This window comes from Gnatocerus cornutus, chromosome 6 (genome assembly GCF_029298725.1).
Source record: "Gnatocerus cornutus isolate USDA-ARS CGAHR chromosome 6, icGnaCorn1.1, whole genome shotgun sequence".
Taxonomy (NCBI): domain Eukaryota; kingdom Metazoa; phylum Arthropoda; class Insecta; order Coleoptera; family Tenebrionidae; genus Gnatocerus; species Gnatocerus cornutus.
The window spans coordinates 13,440,342-13,456,205 of record NC_142238.1 but is presented as its reverse complement, the minus strand read 5'-3'; the positions used below and the strand labels follow the sequence as shown (position 1 = coordinate 13,456,205).

The 15,864-nt window shown below is 40.4% G+C and overlaps 2 protein-coding genes across 4 annotated transcripts; both read right to left on the bottom strand.

Moving 5' to 3' along the window:
* Positions 1-20: 20 nt before the first annotated feature.
* Positions 21-6,734, bottom strand: LOC148173130 (NADP-dependent malic enzyme-like). 3 transcript variants are annotated; one of them, XM_088039934.1, is made up of 8 exons: positions 6,644-6,734; positions 4,686-4,842; positions 1,913-2,071; positions 1,685-1,866; positions 1,288-1,637; positions 730-1,241; positions 513-683; positions 21-367 (listed from the first exon to the last, which is right to left on the bottom strand). In XM_088039934.1, the coding sequence occupies exons 1-8, from the start codon at positions 6,703-6,705 to the stop codon at positions 125-127; spliced, it is 1,836 nt and encodes a 611-aa protein (XP_087896060.1). In that variant the 5' UTR covers positions 6,706-6,734; the 3' UTR covers positions 21-124. The 3 variants fall into 3 exon arrangements, with proteins under 3 accessions (XP_087896060.1, XP_087896059.1, XP_087896061.1); XM_088039933.1 differs by lacking the exon at positions 6,644-6,734 and adding an exon at positions 5,727-5,906; XM_088039935.1 differs by lacking the exon at positions 6,644-6,734 and adding an exon at positions 5,539-5,628.
* Positions 6,735-7,092: 358 nt separating this feature from the next.
* On the bottom strand, positions 7,093-15,754 carry LOC148173129 (NADP-dependent malic enzyme-like). The gene is made up of 7 exons (XM_088040324.1): positions 15,536-15,754; positions 9,635-9,809; positions 9,247-9,587; positions 8,755-8,935; positions 8,023-8,703; positions 7,682-7,976; positions 7,093-7,634 (listed from the first exon to the last, which is right to left on the bottom strand). The coding sequence occupies exons 1-7, from the start codon at positions 15,562-15,564 to the stop codon at positions 7,474-7,476; spliced, it is 1,863 nt and encodes a 620-aa protein (XP_087896450.1). The 5' UTR covers positions 15,565-15,754; the 3' UTR covers positions 7,093-7,473.
* Between the last annotated feature and the right edge of the window lie 110 nt (positions 15,755-15,864).

The following is a 15,864-nucleotide window of genomic DNA, read 5'->3' as shown; positions in this document are numbered from 1 at the left end:
GGGTTTCATTTAAACTCCAATTAAAACATTTATATTTATTTTAAAAATAAATTTACAAAACAAACTGACTTATTTTCTACCACCAGCCAAACTTTACATCAATTAAATAAATATCCATAATAAATTATGTACTTGAAGGGTACGAATAAGTGGGGGGTATAACAGGGGTGTAATCAGTGTTGTACATTTGGGCCCTAATAAAAGCTTCAATGTCCTCAGGTTCGGGGTACACGGTCGCGTTTCCTTGTTTATACGCATACTGCCCCAACCGCGTCGCTAACTTCACAGAAACTTCTTGAATTGTTGATAGGGGTGGGTATAAACTACCCTTTTCCAAATCCTCGTCGGTCACCAATTCCGCCAAAGCCTAAAAACGAGCAAGTTTCATAATGGGCAAAAAGTGATATTTGCATTTAAAATGCACAAACCAGCAGCATCTGTGGCAGCTGCTTATAAATATACGCCAAATTGCGACATTGACTGTAATTATGTTAAAAATAACCAAACGTTACCTCAGCCGCAATCAAAAATGAATCCTCTCCAATTGTCCGCATTCCGACGCAAATGGCCGCTAAACCAACCGCTGGGAAAATATACGAGTTGTTTCCTTGACCGGGATAATGAGTCTTCCCTTTGTACTCCACAGGATCGAAGGGACTCCCACTGGCGAAAATAGCAGCGCCCTATAAAACAAAATTAAATCGTTTCAACACCGCCTTTATCACGTACATCTGTATGTTGATATGCTTGTTCCGCTGTGCACTCTGCTTTCGACGTCGGATTACTCAACGCGAAGATCACAGGCCGTTTATTATTCTTTGCCATTTCTTTCAAAATTTCCTCAGTGAAAGCGCCTCCGACGGCGGCGGCTCCGATCAACATCGTTGGTTTGAGGATTTTCACCGCCTCTGTGAGTGTTTTAATAGGAGGTCGGGCGTGGGCGAAGGGAGCTTTGTGCTCGCTTATACCTCCCTCAGCACGATCTTTAACGATCAAGCCTTTGGAGTCCACAAGGAAGATTTTCTTGCGGGCTTCCTCTATGGGTGTTCCTTCGGCTACCATTGCCATGGCGCAAAGATTTGCGATTCCAATATTCGCTTCTCCAGCGCCTTGGAACAAGATGACGTTGTCACAAAGACGCGTGTTTGAGATGCGGAGAGAGGAGAGAAGACCCGCGACGGCGACGCTAGCGGTGCCTTGAATATCGTCGTTGAAAGTGCAGTAGCTGTTTCTGTACTTTTCTGAAATGCGAGAGTCAGCGATGGGTGTTAAAAATGAAGAAGTTACCTAATAAACGGAAAGCGTTGGCGTTTCCGAAGTCTTCGAATTGGATGAGGGTGCTCTGCCCCCATCGTCTTACCACACCCTGCATGAACTCTTCGATGAAGTCGTCGTATTGTTGCCCCCTGACTCTGTTTTGTTTTAAACCGATGTACAGAGGATCATTTAACATTTTTTCGGTGTTGGTCCCTACGTCCAGTGTGATGGGTAAAGTTTGGTGCGGCTTGATACCAGCGAGTGCCGTATACAAAGACAGTTTTCCTATAGGAATTCCCATTCCACAGGCCCCCAAATCCCCAAGGCCTAAAATCCGCTCCCCGTCCGTCACAACAATGACCCGGATATCCGTTTCAGGCCTACAACTTAATAAGAAAAACGTTCTTTTCCATCGTCTCAAACTCACCAGTTCTTCAAAATATCATAAACGTGTCCTTTGTCGTGTATGGTAATAAAAAGACCTCTTGGTCGACTATAAACAAGGCCGAATTTCTGACACGCTAAACCTACAGTGGGAGTATAAACCAGAGGCATAATCTGTTGAACATTTTCAGCGACAAGACGATAGAAGAGTTTTTCGTTGCGATCCTAAATAATTAAGTTAGAGGGAGTTTCGACGGATTTTAAGGCTTACAAGGAGGTGCATTAAATAAATGTATTTGTTCAGGCTGTCGTCGAGGCGAGAGAGACAGGCGCAGCAATGCTCCACTTGCTCTTCTTGCGTCTTGACGCGGGCAGGGAGGAAACCGTGAATGCCCAAGGTCTGGCGCTCCTCCCAGGAAAAGGCCATGCCCTGCAAAAAACAAAGTGTGTTAGAAATGTTAGGCTGTTTTTTAGTTTTTTCACGACAAGATGTAGTCGACAACCGGAATGTGTGTAAAAAATTAATGACCTGATTACAGTTATCGGCAAAATTGCATAATTTCGATAATGAAAATCGGTTCAAGTTCACGGGCGATTTTCAGAGTATTGATCAAACTGAAGGAAACTAAAGATAGTTTGACTGGTTGGGATTCACCATTGCAATGCGATGATGTGAAAATTTTTGAAATTTTAAAATCTATTTTTGCTGTACACGCACTCGAGTTTTATGCCTCGCAACTCATAAAATAGCCACAAGATCGTTAATATTTGTCTAATTTACAAGTTTAAAAACAGACTTTATGGCTTTAACTCTCCAAATTGCGTCATTGTTCCAGATTTGTTTATTTCTTTTTTGGCTTGTTTGTAGTTTTTGTAGACACGGGATTTAGTGTCATGTCAATTTTCCGATCTTCTGCGAAAGTTTTCCACGTTAAAACCTCATGGCTTGTACCCTTTAGTACCCTCTAACGACCTCCTTAAAGGATACCTAATGTTAAGGTTACGTTGAGGACATAAAACTAAAAACACCAAACAACAAGATCATCGCTATCTTTTATGGTAACGATTATCTCCTGGAAATGTAACTTCCGTGTAACCAACTGGATAAAATTCCCTTCAAAAGTAGCAAGACAATTAACACTTGCCAACAAAAAAGACGATAACCTCTGGGCAAAGCAAGGACTGTAATTACTCGTTTTTTACTCCTCCGGTTCAATTGGATGAAAAAATTCGCCTGAGGACTGCTAATCGGAACCTCTGCGGTTTGTTCCAAAAAGGAAATTCCGCCACAAGCGAATTCTTGTGCAACGAGGAAGCTTCACGTAATCTCGTATTAACACTTTCGTAACATGACCTCACAGAGCATTGTCTTTTTTAATGCTCGAAGACAAACAGTCTGAACTTTAGAACATGACTGGGAAAACCTTGGAGTTCGCCCGGTAAAATCGGAAACCTCTTTGAATAAAAGATTTAAAATTTTTCCAGGAAGGAGCGTTTTGTTATAACATAACATAACACTGAAGGTTAATTAAATTACTGCTCGTACATAAAACACTTTCGCGTGATTGTACCAACCAAGATCAATGTTATCTTAATGATTGAGTGAAAGGTAAAAATAACTGGAGCAACGTGAAATATTATCTAAACGTGAAATAGAACAATTTTGATTGTTGGAAATTTATCGGCCGTGATTCAGCGAAATGATTCAATTAAAACAGCGAAAGGCTAATTACAGCTCCGATTAAAACTGGGAACTTGTAAACATGGAAAAATGAATAAAAAATTAAACGATAAGTTTGTTTAGTCTGAGATGAACTATTTTCTATTCAAAACAAACGCTCCAGAAACCTGCTATTAGTGTTATCTGCGGATCTGTTTATTGCTCGATTGTAATTTGAGCTGATAATTGCCGTGTAATCATAGGTATACTGTATCAGGTACTTATCAGAGAATTTCAATGCAAACTGAGGTGTGTACCCACAAAAAATTGTAATTACCCAAAAGTGGCGAAAAGAAAATCTCATCCTGAGACTTTGACTGGAAATTTCCTCGCAGACATACAGGAAATCGGACCATTCCGTTTAACGAGCCAATCGAGGTTACTACAATTCAATGGAACATTACCCACTAATTGCAGTTAATCGACCTTTGCCGGTTTTTATTTTCTCCTCGAATTGTCTTCCTAGCATAATGTGAAATGTACGACAGACAATAAATTCCTCCAAGAATAGAAAGGCAAAACCGCATTGAGATTGATCTCAAAATGTAATGAAAAACGTGTTCAATTCGAACTTGTGTGATGTCATTGGTGACACTAGTGAAATGTGACGATATTAAAAGTTGGGAAAAGACGTGGAGTAATCGGTAGAAATGTCAGGTGACACCTACATGTCTTATCAAAGTGGCAATTAAATCATTAGAGACATTAATAATGTTGTAAAATTTTGGAAAGTCATGGGTGTGGAGTTATCGAAAATGAGCACTGGGCAAGGATTTTGGCGAAGAACGTGTTATTATGTTATTAAGATAAAAAATAAACGGATGTATCTAATCTGAGTGTGAGGAGAATACGCTAGTTTTACACTGAAGGCCAAACCAATTAACTTGTTGCATTGTACGTATTATCTGAGTGTACCTCTGTATTTACTTGTTTACAATTCATTTGAAGCAAACAGGACTTTACACAAAGTTACGAAAGTTAGGACAATGGCAGGGACAACAATGCTAAAAAACGCAATTGTGTTGTTTCATTGAACCTCTAAATTAATACCACTGCGGCAGCTAATCAAACAATCGAAGCTTATTAAAGAATACGCCCCTTTGCGGCCACTCTCAAATTCAATAATCTACAATTATCACATTACCCTTCCATCAATATCCGCAAGATTCGTCGGGAAACACAATTTCCTTGGCGAAGGTGTCAAACCCCACCATTCTGTATCCGACCCCATATCTACACCACCGCGAACTAGTAGAATTAGGCCGTGGTTTATCGACAAAACCGGCGGCGCCCGTCGTCAAGAAACCGTCAAAGCTTTCCATACCTTATTCAAAGCGGGGTTGTTGAGCCGGTCCAAACCACTGCTGCGACTCGCTGGATAATTGTCACCACTTCCCCATTGTCCCAAACGATCTCTTTCATAAGTTGACATTTTGACGGTCTGCACGTTTGAATTGCTCTTATGGTTGGAGACTTGTCCACTAAAACACGGAAATGTTTAATTAGAAAACTAGAGATGAACGCAGGCGCGACGTCGGGAGAGACGTCGGAATCAGCTGACGACGCCGCGACGGCGACGGGGGAGGCGGTGTATCGTGGCGGTCGCCGAAAGAGAGCAATTAAGGAGGTTTTTGCAAGTCATAAGACAAGAGTCACACTTTGGATCTCAATTTTGACTGGAAATCCAAAGGCTACTCAAACCTTTAAATTGCGATTTTTTTGTTACTTTGTGGTCTAAATTCCAAATAACGGAATTATTAAATGACAACGATTATAGTTGTTAAACTTTCTTCATTAATTTCTAATAATGTCGTTAGTCGATTTCCTGCTATTTATACCATTGTGTACGTATAACATAAATTATTCCTTTAGCTTGTCTTTTTGATTAGATATGATTATCTATAGATATGGGTTTACAAAACACTAAAAATTTTCAAGCAGGAAAATATTACTCCTAATTTATTGCGGTGAAACGAAAAATGTTAATTGCGAAATTCTCCAAATGAATTGAAGCAACAACTTTCTAAAAAATAATTCTCGAAATATGGATATTTTAGCAAGAAAATTAACCCAATTAATTATGAAACAGTCAGTCAATAACCACTTGTATTATTAATTTATCGATCGTTTGATTTGCACAATGGGTGCCGTTTTATGGCTTCCAACAATTTTCTTACCTCGTAGAAAAATTCGAAATTTAAGCACTACGATTAAAATTTAATGCTCAGTTTAACGTATTGTTTATTCAACTCATCGTTGTGGAAAACCGCTGGAAAATTTTTCGCGAATTATTATCATTCGGCCTTGCACCGATGATGCAACAGATGCACTTGCGCACAGAATTTCATTACCGATTTTTACTTACATTTCGGTTTTTCCGGCCCCACTGTTGAAAAACTCGAAAATTTTCGTCATGGTGCTCACTCTCACTTTCGCACTGCTTGGACTGACGAATGACTTTAAAAATCCACATTCTATTCGCCTTATATATATCATACTTTGTTTGTACTTTGCGTCAGTGGAGCTGCGCGCTGTGATATTCCGGCAGAATCATACGAGTTTATCGTATAATTTTGTTAAAAAATTATGCCGGGCATGACGTTTAACCAACCGAATTTCACTCTCTATACTGTTAAAATTACATATTTTTGGAAGTTTATTTGGGTCGTTTTGATTTTTCACCTTGAGAAAAAGTTATTTTATTGATCGTTTCCTTGATCTTGATCGAGGAAATATAAGGACTTCGGCCCTTTTTCATTTTTGCTTTTTAGGGTTATTTGGATGCATTTTTGAGCATGTAGAGACTTGAAGGATATTGCGTGATCTTGGGTTCAACGAAGGTGTAGCAATGATAATGATCGGCTGATCATTCCGTTTTTGCGTGAAGGACCGCGAAGTTGAAAACTAAGTGAGTTTTGGGGTCATTTGTGCGCATTTTTTTACGCCAAAAGTCTTCCTAATAATTTTAAATGTTAACAAAAAACTTTCCTTGGAGTCTCTTGACCCTTTCTGCCTTTAACTTGAATTTAGACATAAAAAAAATCGCCGGTTCTGCAATAATGTGTGGACAAGACAATTACCCTCGATCGACCGCCACAAGAAATTATGTTATGATCGTCGCACCTGTCGATGTTTCTAGGACAAGCTTTGTGTCTACACATTGATTCGTTGAGACCAGTAAATTATTAACATGTCCGATCGATTGATGGAACGACTTATTTTTAACGTTTTTTTTCTTCCCAAATTAACCCCCAAAAAGAAAATTAACAAACTCTCACTCACCTCTTTTTAAAACCAGTTCCCTCATCCCCACACAGCGCAGCCACACAAGCGGCGTTCCCCATCTTTCAGGCGTTGCACAAATATATAAACTGATACTATAAACTCTTCCAGCGGGTGAATCAGGATTTCAATGACATCGCACGCAGGTAACTTCGAATTGTTTGTTTCCTCCACACCACAAGTAATTAAGTCAAGTATAAAGCAATTATCAGAGCAAATCTGATTAGTAATCAAGAAAACACTAATTGGTAAAAAATAAAGTGTGATTTTCACTTAGATTTCGTCGTCGCGAGGATGGTTCGAGTGAAACTGGGTGTTTTTATTGGAACGTCAATAAATAATTGATATGGAACGCGAAAGAAATGAGTTTTTATGACTAGTACTGACTTTTCGGTCTACAGAATTTGGCGAAATCGCGTACGGACGGGAATTTCTAAATAAAACCAGCGTTAACAGTACAATAACATTTACTTCACTTTTATACAACATGATTTTAGTCTAAAACTTCTACTTCATAATGACCAGAAAACAATACTGTTGTTAAATAATGAATTGCTTCGTTTCTTGGGATTTTAAATTAATATAATACATAAAAGGCTGCCAACAAATCCCAAAGTAATACAAATAAAATAAAATTAAGTACAAAATGTGGGAATTTATTTATGGCACGTTGCGTGAAAAACACTCGAAAAAACCTGAGAGTGATTATTACATGCGTTCTACAACAAAAACGAGAATAAATTATTACAATCTATGAGATTAAAATACGTCCGAATTTATAAAATACCAATGGAAAATCAACAATTATCACTGAACTGTATATTTTTAAACTAAGCCATTAATTTAGTTGGTTCGATAGGTCTCGTTTGAATTTCCGCCTCTTTAGGCCACGTCCATGTTGTGGGCAGTGCAGTTTCGTAATTGTAATTATAAAGATGCGACATCACGAACGCTTTCTTGTCCGTCGGCTCGGGGTAAACAGTCGCGATCCCTAAAAATATCAAATTATTAACATACAAAACGGGAAATTCGCCATACCCTCTTTATAAGAATAGTCCAAGATCTTGACGGCGATGTCGATGGAAACTTCCCTAATTGAACTGAGTGGGGGGTACAAACTCCCCTTCGCGATATCAGACTCGGCGACGTGATCAGCCACGGTCTGTGACGCCAACAGGAACAATTCTTCTTTAATGTGGTGAATTCTGGCTAAGATAACTCCTAGAGCAACACCTGGGAAAATATACGCGTTGTTTCCTTGCCCCGGATAGAAGGTTGTACCCTTAAAATTGACAGGTTCGAACGGTGAACCACTGGCGAAAATACATCTCCCCTGAAATCCCACCAATTAGCCGAAGACAACAAAACAAACTTCTTACATCTGTGTTAATATACGCCTGTTCCGCTGTACACTCAGCTCTATCTGTGGGATTACTCAACGCGAAGATGATCGGTTTTTCGTTAAACTTCGCCATCTTCTGTAGAATCTCCGGAGTGAAAGCACCAGCGGCCGCTGAAGCTCCGATGAGCACTGAAGGTTTGACTTCTTCCACAACTTCATGGAAGTTCTTCACTGGTTTGTGGTCTTTGGCGTAGTACGCTTTGTGGCCTTCGAGTCTCCCTTCCGGACGTCCTTTGGCTAACAAACCGTCGATGTCCACCATCCAGATCCTGTTCCTGGCTTCCTCCAAGGACAATCCTTCAACTTGCATTGCTTTCACGCATAAATCCGCGATGCCAATCGCGGCTTCGCCAGCCCCCAAAAATAGAAATTTATTTTGGGAGATTTTCTTTCCTGTGAGCCTCGCTGATGCTAGCACTCCTGAGACTGCAACTCCTGCTGTACCCTGAATATCGTCGTTGAAAGTGCAGTATACTCCTCGGTACTTATCTAAATAACGGAAGGCGTTGTGGTTCCCGAAATCTTCAAACTGAATGAGAACATTCTGGCCGTAACGTTTCACAGCAGCTTGCATGAACTCGTCGACGAAGGAGTCGTACTCGGCGCCGCTCAGTCTAGGTTGCCGCAAACCTACGTAGAGAGGATCTTCAAGAAGAGTCTAGAATTCGATGGTTTTATTATAAGTTGGATGGAGGTGGTGCAGTGTTACTTTATTGTTGGTACCGACGTCCAGAACTATTGGAAGGCAATGATGAGGTTTGATACCAGCCAAAGCGGTGTACAAGGCCAGTTTTCCGACGGGGATACCCATGCCGCAGGCGCCCAAGTCGCCCAGACCCAAGATGCGTTCGCCGTCCGTCACCACGATGGCTCTCACGTCCGTCTCGGGCCTAAAACACGATTTTCATGTTAACTGTGGTTGGAAAATCTGTTTTTGGAAATAAGCTGGAAAGCCATCAAACCAAATGCATGCATTTTAAATCAAAAGTTTACAATTGGAACAATAAACAAAAATCCAATGTTTTCTGTATTTTATATAAATAGAGAAAGCTCTGTTGTTTCGCTACAGCGCTGTTTGAAGTTCATCTAAAAATACAAACATTTTTGTTTTATTCCCTTCCATCAGTCAACACCGTCCTGTCAATAAACCTGACCTTTGAACACACCGCAATTCGCGTTTTCCAATTTTAAAGCTCCTTACCAGTTTTTCAAAACGTCGTAGACATGTCCTCTGTCATTGATAGTGATAAATAAACCTCTTGGTCGCCGATAGATCAAACCGAATCGCTGGCAAGCCAAGCCCACAGTCGGCGTGTAAACAATCGGCATCAACATCTCGATATTCTCTGACAACAACCGGAAGAACAGTTTTTCATTACGATCATGAAGCTCCGTCATATAAAGATATCGGTTCAAATTCTCTTGATAACGCATCACGGAAATTCTACACAACTCGAGTTGTTCTTCTTGGGTTTTAATTCGGGCGGGGAAAAGACCATGGAGGCCCAAAGCTTGACGTTCCTCCAGAGTGAAAGCCAAACCCTAAAAAAAAAACGTGAGATTTCGTTGGTTTTATAGGATATAAAAACCTTGTTTAAGCGCGGGTCGCGGAGGTGATCGATACCCATAATTTGGGAAGGACTGATGACATCTCCGCCTGTGCTGAAGTCTTTCTTCGTTTCCGTGTTTGTCAGCCATTTGACAGCTTCCTGCACTGTTGCTTTCTGGCCTGACAAAGTCGCGGGACGTGACGACACGCCAGAACTGAAATAAAAATTGGGTATTCATTTTGATTATTAAAGTTAAAACGCCGGATGATGGGAAACTGGAATAACACGATTGACCTTGGCGCTCATTTCCTTATCAAATTGAATAATACTTGTATGGTAATTGCAACGCCTCTTTAATGCTACAATCAATTTATTTAACGCGTTATTGCGGGGATTAGCTCTCCTGTTATAAAACTTGAGGTGATTTCGGTTGTAAAAACTACGAGGATTAAATAAAGTTTCATCAAAACAACACTTTTTTGCTAAAATTCCATTATTTTGTTCGGCCCCGTGATGGTGTCAGTTCAGTGGCCAATAAACCGTGGTCTTGTGCGATTGAACGGCGTCCAATTTATTTTGCGGGCTTTTTATAAGCAGTTATGTAATCTATCGTCAACTCAGGAGAAGGAAACTCTGATTTTGTTGTTAATATTGTTACGAGAAGATTCTGGAAGCTTCGAGCGCCAGCGCTGGAACGTTCCGCTCTGCTCTAGAGCGAGCGATTCGTGGAATAATTCTTATTCATACGCGGAACTCCCGAATATTCTCGCAGCGCTCCAGCATTAGGCTAGTGGTAGGGGAATATCTGTATATAGGGGAGTAGTGATAGGATTGGGGATAGTCAAGAGATAGTCTAGTATTTGGAAATCCTGAAAAGTGTTGTAATTGTGAAGTACGAGAGTGTTCATAGTGCACAATAAAATTGTTATTGTTACAAGCGAGACTTTTGATTTTTCGGCCAACGTGACAACTGGTGTCAGAAGTGGGATCCCGTCCAGCATTGTGATCGAGAAAATTCTGGAATTTTCGATCGGAAAATTCGTGACATTACCGGACTGTGACATTGTTACTTGATTGTGGACAATTTTTATGCCTGTTCAAACCAGACAGCAAGCCGCAGAAATGGAGGCGCTGCAAGAATTGATGGCTTCGATGATGGCGAAAATGGACACACAACAAAAATTGATTACGAATTTAGAAGAAAAAAGACAAAGAGAAAAGCTGGAAGAAGAAGAACGAAGACAAAATGAAAAACATGAAACAGAAGAAAGAAGACAAAGAGAGAAACTAGAAGAGGAAGAAAGAAGACAAAGAGAGAAACTAGAAGAGGAAGAAAGAAGACAAAGAGAAAAACTAGAAGAGGAAGAAAGAAGACAAAGAGAGAATGCAGAAATCTTGAACCAACTTAAAGATATGGAACAAAACATGAACGTAACTATTATGGTTAAAGTCGACGAAATTCAAAAAGAGGTAACAGAGCGGTTAGGAGGCGTTGAGGGAGAACTACAAGGCGTCAAAGAGGAAGTGAAAGATTTGGAGCGATTTAAACAGCAAGTGGAAGACGAGTTACTGCGCTTAAGACGTCAAGTTCCAAATAGGACCGGCCTGACCACAACGAAAGAAATGAAACCTCCGACTTACGATGGGTCGACTTCATTCGACAGCTATAAACTGCAATTTGAAGTTGCAGCTAGACACAACGGATGGTCGGAAGAAGAAAAATCGTCATTCTTGATAGTCTCATTGAGAGGTGCAGCTCTCGACTTGTTAAAGACCATTCCAGATCGAGACAGGGAGCGCTACGACCAATTGGTGGCAACGTTGGAAGATAGATTTGGGGACCAACACCTTCAGCGAGTATATGCCTGGGAGCTCAAGACTCGTCGGCAGAGGGTTGGAGAATCGCTGCAGGAATTTGCGGCAAGTGTTGAACGACTTATTTTGCTGGCCTATCCTTCGGCGCCGGAAAATTTTGTCGAACGAATGACCATGGATACGTTCCTGCAAGGTATTCGGGATCCGGAGTTACAGAGGATCGTGCGTGTTGGCAGATACAACACCGCAAAAGAAGCTTTGGTGTGCGCGTTGGAGATGGAGGCCGTTTTGAAGTATTCTGTAAATGTTCCCGACTGCCAACAAATCCGAGCCGTTGATAAAGAAGAGACAACGTCTACGGCCACAACCACAAATACGGACCTGAATGACATCCTCAAGGAGCTCAGGAAGTTACTGAAGTCTCAGGAACAACGAACTAGCCAGACCTGCTTTCGTTGGGGCAAATCAGGTCATTTTGAACGTGGCTGCAGAGTTGTTCTCGGGAACGGCCAGAACGCCTCTCAGACATCAAAGAAAACCGTGAAGTCCGTCAACAAGTCGAAACCGACGAGAAGGCAACGCAATAATGATGACGCACTCTCTCGTAGACTTTCCAATGACTGCAAGCAATACTCGAAGTTCGAAGGACCAATACGAGTAAACAGGATAGTCATGGGCTGTGATGATGATTGGACTGCTGGGAACCTTCGAAGGGATCAACAAGCAGACCAACGGATTGGGCCACTGCTGGAGTGGAAGGAAGCGGGTAACGGAAGGCCGTGTTGGAAAGATATCTCGAAAAGAAGTCCAGAGTTGAAAGCGTTGTGGGCGCAATGGGACTCCCTCCTAGTAGAAAATGGAGTGCTGAAAAGGGCATGGGAAAGCGCAGATGGGAAGAAGATAACCTCGCAGTTACTAGTACCCAGGAGTAGAGTTTCCCGAGTCCTCAGAGAGGCCCATGACGGGACATCAGGCGCTCATTTCGGAGTGAACAAAACGTTGAGCAAGATTCGAGAACGGTATTACTGGATTGGCTGTCGTGAAGATGTTGAACGATGGTGCAGGAGATGTACGGGTTGTGGGGCAAGTAAAAGACCTCGAACGCGAACGGAAGGTGGTATGCCGTTCTACAACATGAGAGTTCCGATTGAGAGAATTGCCACGAATGTGCCCGGGCCTTTTCCAAAGACGAATGGTGAGACCCTCTTGGGAACACATCATCATATGCGACAGAGGATGAAGTTAGCTGACAACAGAATACGGCCCAGGTATAATGTGACGGCTAATCGTGAAGGATTCAACGAGGGAGAGTTGGTGTGGTTATTTAACTTCCAACGGAAGAAGGGCCTATCTCCGAAGTTGACACCTACATGGGAGGGACCGTATAAGGTGATCAAGCGGATCAACGACGTGGTGTATCGGATCCAACGCAGCGCCCGTTCAAAGATGGAAGTGGTTCATCTAAATAGACTTTGTAAATATCACGGAGAATCATCTGTTTGGTCTGATCGGGACGATCAGAACTAAGAGGGGGGCAGTGTTACGAGAAGATTCTGGAAGCTTCGAGCGCCAGCGCTGGAACGTTCCGCTCTGCTCTAGAGCGAGCGATTCGTGGAATAATTCTTATTCATACGCGGAACTCCCGAATATTCTCGCAGCGCTCCAGCATTAGGCTAGTGGTAGGGGAATATCTGTATATAGGGGAGTAGTGATAGGATTGGGGATAGTCAAGAGATAGTCTAGTATTTGGAAATCCTGAAAAGTGTTGTAATTGTGAAGTACGAGAGTGTTCATAGTGCACAATAAAATTGTTATTGTTACAAGCGAGACTTTTGATTTTTCGGCCAACGTGACAATATCAATGACTGTTATGAAAACTTCCGCCACATCTAAAACACTCCAACCACTTCATTGTGGTGATAACAAATCAATTTCGTCATTCATAATCAAGTGCAACATTGTTTACTAGAAAAATAGATAAAAAATGGATTTTCCAAAGGAATGTCCGCCCTCACTTTCGGTTTGTGGATTGACATGTTGCCAGCAGCCCACTGCCCAAAGCAAAGTGCAATTATATTTAGCCGTCTTTACATGGAATAAACCGAACGGGTTTAACATAAATAGAAAAAAGAGCAAAGTCAATAAATGATAAATAATGGATCAATTGGATTTACAGGCCACTTATGATAAAAGAATTGTTTGCACAACTGTTCAGGTAGTGTCATTTAATGTGATACTCACCTGAAACCAGCTTCTAATTTTATGCACGACTGTTAATAAGAATCATACACTGATTCAGCAAAATGGTAATTTTGACCTTAACATTAGAAATATTTCAGTTCTCACCTGTTCTCTCGAGATGTTTTTTAAGTGCTAATTGCATTAAATGGTTGTAACGAGTTACAAATTGTGTAACTGTTACTTGAGACTGTCATGTTGCGATAAGGAATTGTAGCGAGAAACAAACGATCGTTTACTTCTTATTACTTTTTACTTTTAAGTGCACTGATAAGAGATTTCGCGAAAACAAAATTCTATTAACTTTTGACAATACGTTGGCGCGATGAGTTTTCCATTCTGATTTACATAACGTACTAATGAGGACACAATCTTAAAAATAAAACATTCAGCATCGTTTAAATCAGACTTTGGCTGGTTTTAATGCTGATTGTGGCGAAGGTGGAATTTTACAAAATGGAAAATTTGTGGTTGTTGGGATACTTAAATAAAACAAATTAGATAGCGATTTCAAGAGCAGAAAGGACGCTCTTTGTCCGAAATGTTTAATAATTAAATGATTTGTTGCTAATTGGACGATAAGGAAAGTAGAAAAAGCGTTTTAATAATGAAGATGTGAGCTCCCCAAATTCCATTCTTCCAGAATTGAAGGATGTAAATATGCAGAGTCAACTAGTTTACGAATTGAAGACACTTAATAAAGTAGAAACTTTATCACATTTTATTGCGACAGCGTTAAAACAATCAAAGTTACAAATTTTAAGACAAAAAATGGAAATTTTCGCTTCAGTTCACCATTTTTCTGTTTACTACTCTAAACTGTTATGACTTGGTAAAGTCAATAAACAAATTAGAAATATTGAAACTATTATTGAAATAAGTTTTAATGAAAATGAAAGAATGAAAAATTTTCAAAATTTTTTTTTCTTCTCGGCTTTGTACTCGGACTTTTTAGAAGAAAGTCAAAAACAGTAACCTCAATGTTATTTTAATTAATAGCCCATTTTAGAGTGTATAGAAAAATTGTAGGACGAATTAATATTGAAACTTTCCCGATTTATTCTTTATTACCTGCAATATAACGCTCCATTTAAAATATTTATTTTCGAGTCGACCAATGAGATCGTTTCGTCCCAATAATTGCAATAAAAACGTGTAATTAACTAGAACAATATAATGGCAATTCCGCCGACTTATCAGACTTTCAATTTAAAATAAGGTAACAACATCATTAGATTAGGCAGTTATAAACATGTTTTTGTGATACATCAAGGTTTTGCAATCATATCATTGTAATGTACATAAAATGACGAATTTATACACAAAAATAGATCTTTAGTTTGAAAACCTGATAAAGAATGTACTGATTTACTTCCTCCTTGTTCCGGCTACACGTGCCTTTAGACAGAGTTCTAATAAAGCGGTTCCCAATGTTCCCATGATACGAATTGCGCTAATTCAAGGCTACCTAACTCAAACCGGAGGCGTGTTTGGCATTTCCTCTGAGTATTCATTAAAAACTGGTTTGATCGAGTCTCCCCTATATTTTCAACCCTTTTAACAATCACACCGGCGAAACTAAAATCGCACGATGCAATAATAAAATTTAAATTTAGATTGAGACAGCGCTATGATGAAGGCCACACCGCAATGGTAACGAATAGATCTATAATTTGACTCATCTCGTCCTTAGAAATCGTTAAAAAAATCGTATATACAAACCATTTCAAATTGCGAAGGAAAATATGAAACCGCGCGATTCTTGTATCGATCCGGCTAGCGCGGACACACGGAAGGCGTTTTCGGGGAAAGGTAAATTGGTGACAGGGCTGTATTAAGAGACGAATCTCTTTGTAATTTTAATAAATAAGAAAATTCGCTACTCACAGTAGGGACCGGGGAATGAGAGCGAACATTTTTAGAACCTCGTAACTGGGCTCACAGCTGATGGTTGTCGGGTCTTGGCAGCACACAGCACGCGACTGCGCGAATTTTATCGCGTTTTGTTTTATTTCTTATCTTTTCGAAACGGAACGAGCAGACGCAGTTGAAGCACCAGAACTGTCAAATTTGCAGTGTTGTCATTATTCGAAGTAGTCGTGAAGAATGGAAAGATCTTACGGAGTTTGGGGCCCACGTGGTCTGGTTATATCATCAGGCTTTGTTATCTCTTCGTCACAGAACATTTTGTTATGTAATCCTAGAGGGTAGGCAAC